General features: G+C 36.0%; 1 protein-coding gene across 1 annotated transcript; it reads right to left on the bottom strand.

The window, feature by feature from the left end:
• Nucleotides 1-3253: 3253 nt before the first annotated feature.
• Nucleotides 3254-6085, bottom strand: LOC136233839 (cinnamoyl-CoA reductase-like SNL6). The gene is made up of 5 exons (XM_066023531.1): nucleotides 5719-6085; nucleotides 5486-5646; nucleotides 4047-4241; nucleotides 3825-3978; nucleotides 3254-3746 (listed from the first exon to the last, which is right to left on the bottom strand). The coding sequence occupies exons 1-5, from the start codon at nucleotides 5963-5965 to the stop codon at nucleotides 3445-3447; spliced, it is 1059 nt and encodes a 352-aa protein (XP_065879603.1). The 5' UTR covers nucleotides 5966-6085; the 3' UTR covers nucleotides 3254-3444.
• Between the last annotated feature and the right edge of the window lie 2221 nt (nucleotides 6086-8306).

The following is an 8306-nucleotide window of genomic DNA, read 5'->3' as shown; positions in this document are numbered from 1 at the left end:
CCATATTTATAAGCTAAATCATTTACTTTGCTACCATTTCACAATATCTCTCAATATAAACAATTCACACACCACAAACACCCTGTTCTCCAAGGGTTTTCTAGTAAAATTTGGTCATCAATCCCTGTGGAGACGATACTCTATTTATCACTTTATTACTTGTTTCTAGTGCACTTGCTAGAGTCTGTTAAGAGGACAACAAGGGTTCGCCGAACTCTGACCCATTTTTTATTGTTTGTTACCATCTCAGGTCACTAGAAGCTTAGAAGTCGAAATTTAGTATAAAGGACATCACATACTACTTTCACTTATAAAAAAACCCCACATGTCGGTGGACTTTAAAAGCCACATCTTAAACTTCAGAACCAATCCCACACGCCGTGTGGACTTTTTAAAAGGCCATACAAATCAGCCATTCCCCTTTCTCCAGCTTTTATACAATTAAAACTGTCACCCCTTATTTATAACTTCTACCCTCATCTTATTTACAAGCTTGCCACCCCTTACACTTATCATATTTTGCCTCTTAACATTTTCTCTTTAATTACTTATATAATTGGCTTTTATGTAATTTTAGCTATTAGGTTAGAAGATGGTATAAAATTCATATATTTCTTGTAACGAACTTGACTTTTTATCAATCAAATATAAATTTCTCTTTGAGAGTGTTGTTAGGGTTCATCCCTCTTAACAATGAGGATTTTCAATTCCTACGGGTTTAGCTCATAAATTTTGGGGGTTTCACTGCTCCTTTAAGTTTTGCTTGAGAATGCATTTGATGGTTTATGATTGAAAACTGTCATCTCTAACCCGATATGTATCACTTGGGACTTATTGTACTTCCATACTTCGGCCTTCTGCCTTTCCTTCTTGCAAGAGTTGTCTAACAATTAACAGATATTGCTTCATAAAGTTGTCTTTCGCTTCGTAGCTTTCCATGATTTGGCAAACTACAAGCTTAGAGTCACTCTTTAACACAACTTTATTTGGCTTGCTTATATTTAGGATCCAAAAAACCCTGCAGCAAAGCCTCATATTCATCCATATTATTAGATGTCAAAAAATCTAAGGTGGCTGCATATCTGAGTTTAAGACCATGAGAACCTTGCACAAAGACCCCAATTTCGTTGTCGTCTTTGTTTGAGCTTCCATCCACTAATATCTCCCATATTTCAGAAGCTTTTGATGACTTATCGCTCTCTTCTGGTACCTCAATCAAGAAATTTGTTAGTGCTTGTGCCTTGAAAACTTTTCGAGGCTCATACCTGATGTCAAGCTATGTTAATTTCAAGGCCCATTCTGCTAATCTCCCTAAAGTTTCAGGTCTTTGCAAAATTTTCCTCAAAGGCATGTTCGTCAGAACCACTATTGACAAATCTTTGTTGTGGCAATTGCTTGCCATAGCTTCCACTGCCCCATTTACGTTCAGAGTTTGATCTGGATGTAAAATCTTTTCACCCATTCCTTTAATGATTCACTCAGCTCTTGCACAAGATAATTTAAATCCTGCATTATCTTACTTTTAAGAATGGAAGTGATAAAGTGATCATCGAACTTCTTTGACATCTGTTTGAATGATATGATAGATCCTAGTAATAATTGATCATACCAATATGTCGCTAAATCTCTCAAAGTTGTTGAAAATAACCGACACAAGGCATCGATAGCTGTCATAGTCCGAAGGGCCCTGAGAAATTTCTTAACATGTAGAGTGGATTCAGTCATACCGTTATAATCCTTGAGAAGTGGATACTTGAATCCTTGAGGCATAGGGTGATTCATGATTTCAGCACTAAGAGGAGTATCCACATCGATAGTTTCGGGCCACCTTGACTCTAATCCTTCGTCCTTCATGGCATGCCATAGCTCCTTCCTAATAAAATTGTACACATCTTCTAGTAAAGAAGTTGCCTCCTCAATTTTCGATCTCGGGTTTGGTCGTTGATTTCTTCGATCTGGAGATCTAGATGTATCTGGCCTTTTGTGATTTGCTTCATAGCGGCGAATCAAGGATTCGATGGAATCATTGAAAACGCCTCGATGTCGCTTCGGGAATCTAGAGCCTTTAGGCTTTGTAACTTGTTTAGGAGGCGCATGTGAGCGATAATACCTTCAGTGTGATGGACTAATATATTTCTCTTTTGGTCTTCCTCAAATGACCTCAGACTGAGACTTTACTGAGGCTCCTCTTTTTCTCGGACAGGTTTGGACGATGTGATGTCCTATAGAACAAGTTGTGGAACCATACATATCCCCATACATGGTCACCTATCTTTGTTCTTTAAGTTTTGCTCTTATCGCCTCCATTTGCATTGTATGTTCTGCTCTCAAAATATTCATAGACTCCTAAATGGAGCCTATATTGTATATCAATTGCTTTGTGAGACCATCCATAAACCGACGTTGTTTGTGATCCAAAGATCTCAAACAGAGATCAATTCTTTGATCTAAATCTGGCGAGACATACAAAGGCTACAATGAATTATTACTAGCATCTACTAGGTTAGGATTAGGTGTAGTCGAAGTGCTCGAGATATCAGTAGTTTGCTGACGAAATGGTTGTACCACAGAGCTATTAAGATGAGCCATTTGCACGAAGTTCGCTCCACGCTCACTGCACCACTTAAATGTCTTCAAATATGAATAATGCTCATGATTGGATTTGAGAAGACTTGGAACAATCAACAAACTGTTAAGGAGGGGCCAGAGTCTGACATCCCCTCTCTGATGCTTAAGTTAGTAATATACTTTAAGAAAAGTGCAATAACTTAAAGCAATATGAGTTTGAGAGAATGAATGTGTGTCGCTTGTGACGTTTGTCTCGAGGCTATTTATAGTGATCTACAAAAATACCTGAGGTTAAATATATTTCCACATGTAAACACCATTGATTGGCTCCGGCACCTTTCCCTTTTCACCATTCTATAATATACGGCTTGGTCTTGAGAATAGGAATGTGCCTTTGAAGTTCGAAATACTCATTAGTCTACGGGTCTAGTTAGTTAAGCTTTATACCAAAGCTTCTAATTGCTAGATATGTTCAAGCCCATTAACTTAATTCAGTGCAAGCTCATTCTTTTGATTGGGTGTAGGCCTATTAACTTTATTTTGTACTATGTCAGTATTATTAATGTAATTATCTAAGTTACTTTTATCTTTCAAATACCTATTTCGGTCAATTTTTTAATCCATGTTCTATTTGTTTTTTGTTATTTATCATGTTAAATTAAAATAACTGCATACAAATTTAATATTGATTATTATGATTTTAATAACAAAACCAATTAAAAGTATAATGTATGAGTACGAAATAAGAAAAGTATATATAAATAATGCAGGCATTTGGTGTTGCATCAATAATGGCGGGAAATTGGTGTGGGAATGAAGATGGTGTTAATAGGGAGATATAGGTTTTGGAGTAACGAAAGCAAAAAGGGTGGTTGGCTAGGTTTGATTAGCACAACTGGCAAGTGTTGTTGACATTAGATTTAGAAGCTTTTTATTGGATAAGTGGAATGGAAGTGCAGTATAATTGTAGGGATCTCCTCCACATATCTTGCTTGCAGGCAATCCTATTTGTTTTGCCAAATTTTCTGCATCATCTTCCCTCTCAATAACTTGATCAAAGCATATGTACCTACCGAATGCTGTCTTGTTCAAGGCCTCAAACACACAAGCATGTGCTTCTGCTAGTTTCATAACATCAACAGTTGCTAGGATTCCATCCTTGTACATTTCTTGAGCTCCTTCATAACATAATTTCGAGTATCATCATCATCATCATCATGAATTTATGCAAGGCATTTGTGACTTTTGAATTGTACCTTTTAGATAAGCAATTGTTGCAGTTGAGTTTCTATGGAAGAAGTCTGGACCTGTGATGAGGCCTGGACAAATGCTGGCCATTTTCAACCCTGTCTCTTTTGCTATTCTCCACGCAGCCTTCTCTGCTTTCACCTTACCTAATGCATACCATAGCTGCATATATATTTATTAGCAGAAAATATGCTGCTAACGGATGTTTGTTATATATTTTAGCAAATTACCTTCTTATCTATACATAGTGATTCATCACTCCAGGAGTCATGGTTGATTACAGGGGAAAAGTCTTCAATGGTGGCATCTCGCCATATGCAGGACACAAGTGATGATGTAAGTACACAAGACCTTACTGAGGCTGTTCTTGAGCATGCCCTTATAACATTTTCGCAGGCCTTAACCTCCACTTCACCCATGGATTTCTATCATTTTATTAACACCTCACCAATCAAAACCTATGGTTTAGGACCTAACTAAGGAATGCCAATAAATCTCCTAAGGCATTGGAAATCCATCATTCACTACTCAAGAATAAACATTTCATATAAGGCAGCAGTAATTGAATAAAGAATTTAGAAATTCTAAAAAAATCTAAAACAATAATGAATTAACGAAACGAAAGCTTGCTTGATACTCATTGGGAACTTGAGTAAGGAGTAGCTCTTTTGGGGAATTTATCGAATTTGAAAGCCAGAACCATTTTCTTTCTATTTTGTATAACTATTATCGACTAAGCTGGATGAAAGGAAACTTTCATGTCCGTTTTGGAAGGGGGAGACCTCTATGATCCTATTCCATTTTTCCTTTTGCTAGGTCCATAGATAAGATGATACATCAACAACCACTCAATTAATTTAGGGTAAATAATTTATTAGTCCTCACCTTTGTACGTAACACACTGTTTAGTCAATATTAAAATCCCTATGTTTTGTCAATATTAACCATTTAGTCCTTTTGTTTATTTTTTAGATTTTTAGCCGAACATATTTTAGCCTTCAGGACAGCTATAGTACAATACAAAATGATCATGTTACTCGATATAACGGTTAAAAATATATAAAAAATTAGACAAAAGGACCAAAGGGTCATTATTGACAAAAAGATAAATTTATAATATACTATAGCCTTTTTGGGAACAAAATTTCTCCTCAACGGCTAAGTAAGTATGTAGCGGTTGATGAGAAAAAAAAAAACCTATTAACTCTACCAAATGAGAAGAGTTAAATAGAAGAGGTTACCAAGCTTTTGAATAACCATATTAAAGATGCTCTAACAACCCTTTATTATAAGGATAATGGAAGTTCAATAACCCCACTATTAAACATTACTAGTAGAGAGAATGGTATTAAATTCTATAAAGTTGAGGAAAATAGTAGATGACACTTTTTACAAGAGATAAAAATTAAAAATTGGTAATTTGATGAGTAATTCAGGGTTATAAATATTATATTGAATTGAATGGTTGATTAAAGATGTTGTAAAAGAAATTAAAATAAGAAAAAGAAAAAGAGGGGTTTGCAAATGATGCACGATTGAAGGATTGGTCTAATTTGAGTACTAGTGAAGTGGACGTGGTACCTAAAAAAGAGGTGGACTTGCAAACAAACCGACAAAAACAAGATGATGGAATGAGTCGCACAACATTAATATAAATTGAGGTGCTCACAGTATAGCCAGAGAGGCCAGCAGGGTCGGTAAATGCAGCGGTATGGAAAACGGCACGACACCCCTGAAATGCTTCGATTAAGTTATCGATTTCAGTGAGTTTGGCCATTACTGGTTGGACGCTGCCGTTGATCTCAAAGTCTCTCAAGTTTTCCATTTCCTCTGCATATGCATTTTCATAAATTAGGAAATTGTAAATAAATGAAATTAAATTAGAGAGAAAAGAAGTGAAACCTTGAGTATGTAGGATGATTCGAACGGAGTAACCACGGGACAAGAGGGTGTTAACGATGGCGATGCCTAAAAAGGAAGCGCCACTAGTAACGCAAACAAGGTTATCGCCTAGGTCGAATTCCGATGAGGAAAGACGAGAGGCTTGAAAGTGACGGTGATGGTGGTCTTTTCTCCGAGGAAGATGAACACAGGCAACTATCATGCGCTTCAATTCTTCAATCTCCTCTTCCGTCTCTACGAAACCCATTTTATCACTTCAATTCCAGGCTCTCTATGCTATGCTTTAAATGAGTAGCCAGCCACTTATCATTTATGGCAGGCAATGGACAGAGGGAGAAAGAGAGACGCTTCTTTTTATTTCTTTTTATTTTTATTTTCTGTTTTTAATATTAATATATATGGCAAATAAATTTATTTGTATGAGTTGAGACTGGAAGGTGAAGACAGACAGACAGAGAGTCATGCCAAACGTATTCATAATAATAATTCAGCTTCTCTTAACGTTTTCTCCTTTTCTTGTGCTTTTAAGCTACAAATGTATTCTTTGTGCTCAAACTAACTAAGTCGGATTAATATCAACAACGATATTGACTTACATGGAAATAACCAATGTCAACCAAATCTCACATGTATTCAATACTATCCATTCTAATTCAATTACTCTAATTTTCTATAAAAACATATCAGATTCAAAAACAAATTACATCCATCATATTTTATATTTGCCCTCTATTCTATTCACACATAAATTTTATTCTCTTGTATACAATTAAGATAAATAATAATTCCGATAAGAAAAATTGAAGACTCAATAATAAATACAATTAAATAAATGGTAGTAATTATGATAATAACACATTTTTTTATAGGTTACTTTTACTCAATTAACTAAATAGTAATTATGTATTAACTCCTTTTTCGTAGCTTTGTTTTTACTCGTAAATAGAAATTATGATAATAACTCATTTTTAGTAGGTTACTTTTACGTGCTATATATAAGATAGTTTTACGTCATAATAACTCAGGAAAGTTAAATCAATTGTTGAGAGTTTTACCGTTGATAGCTTAGCAGGTTCTATTCAAATGACATTTGTTCATCTGTTAGGTTGGGATAGACCTGGTGAGGGGATGGTGAAGTTGAATACCGATGGGTCATGTAAAGAGAATGGAAGAATTGCTGTCGGTGGTGTTTTAAGAGATGCTGGAGGTGCTTGGTTGTCTGGTTTTGCTCATAATCTGGGCTTGGGCTCTTCATTTATTGTTGAGCTCTGGGGTATCTTTTACGGGCTTAGGATGGCAAAGGGTCTGGGGATTAGGAAGCTACTCGTGGAGTCAGACAATCTCGAAGCAGTCAATTTAATTTCTGATAAAAGGGCTATGTGCTTAGGGAGCCAGAATTTAGTCAAGTAATTAGAAGAATTTGCTCCTCTTTCGATAGTATCAACTTCTGACATGTTTACAGAGAGCAGAATCGGGTGGCAAATCGGCTTGCTACAGAAGGCCATGAGAGGGCTTTGGGCGTTTCGATTTTCTCGTCTCCCCCTGATTTTCTTTTGTCTTTGCTTTCGGAAGATAATGTGGGAGTTAGCTTTCCTAGGCTAATCTCGAGCTAACTTGTTGTGGTGTTTTGTTTTTTCCTTCTTTTCCTTACCAAAAAAGAAGAAGAGGAAACTCCATATTTCCTTATTCTCATAAAATAAAAGAAAAACCCTAGAGGAAGCTTTGAAGCCGCCAAACTATATAAGAACTCGAGTTTTCTCTTTCTCTTTAATAAGCGGTGGTGAAGGAGTGAAAGGTTAACAATTGGACTTAGCGTTTTAGTCAAGTTATTTGGATTCGCATGTAAGTGATAGTTGACATATATTTGTCTCGTGGTTGTTTATTATGTATGCTAATTAAGTGATTAATTGTATAAATGACTCTGTGAGTGATATCAGTTGTATATACATTAATTGATGGTGTTAACGATCTTAAAGAGGATTGATGTTTCATATGCTTTGGGTACGAATTGTAAGTATGATTGAGTAATATGATAATTGGCATGTGTATTGTTGGTTTGAGTTTTTTATTCTGAGGTTGTTGATTGTTGTGGAAGCGAATGTTATATATGTTGGTCCCTTGTAAGGTTGCAAATATAGTTCCAAGGGGGGGGTTAGGAACTATTTTACCTTTTTAAAATAATTTGGGCAGATTTCTTTTCTTTAAGACACTGGCTTAGTCAACTAGTGACTAGGACAGTTTCGTTGCTTAGGTCAGGAAATAGCACTTAGAGTCTATTCCTGAACCTTCTCGTTCGTAGCGCACAACTCAGCTTGACCTCTTTTACTTGGTCAGTTTTAGTTTGTTTTAAGCAAGCAATGTAAATAAGGAGTTAAGGTTTAGAAATACTTCACTCAGCAGATTTATCCAGGTTCGGCTTCTTCTAAGCCTACGTCATGTCCCCGGAACACTTCCGAGATTTCAAATCCTCTACTGAGCTCTTTAAAGGTAGAGCCTCAAACCTTTTACAATATCAGCAATTGAGTATGACAAGAGTACCTTCCTCTATACTTCTACTCAATCCTAATCTCTCCGCTGAGTACTTAAAA

The sequence above is a fragment of the Euphorbia lathyris genome, chromosome 6 (genome assembly GCF_963576675.1).
Source record: "Euphorbia lathyris chromosome 6, ddEupLath1.1, whole genome shotgun sequence".
Taxonomy (NCBI): Eukaryota; Viridiplantae; Streptophyta; class Magnoliopsida; order Malpighiales; family Euphorbiaceae; genus Euphorbia; species Euphorbia lathyris.
This window is presented reverse-complemented; position numbering and strand designations above follow the sequence as displayed.

Coding starts and splice junctions, on each gene's coding strand:
- LOC136233839 (XM_066023531.1), bottom strand. CDS start 5,965: ATGGGTTTCGTAGAGACGGAAGAGGAGATTGAAGAATTGAAGCGCATG. Junction 5,647..5,718: donor AATCATCCTACATACTCAAG/GTTTCACTTCTT, acceptor ATGCATATGCAG/AGGAAATGGAAAACTTGAGA. Junction 3,979..4,046: donor CACTATGTATAGATAAGAAG/GTAATTTGCTAA, acceptor ATATATATGCAG/CTATGGTATGCATTAGGTAA.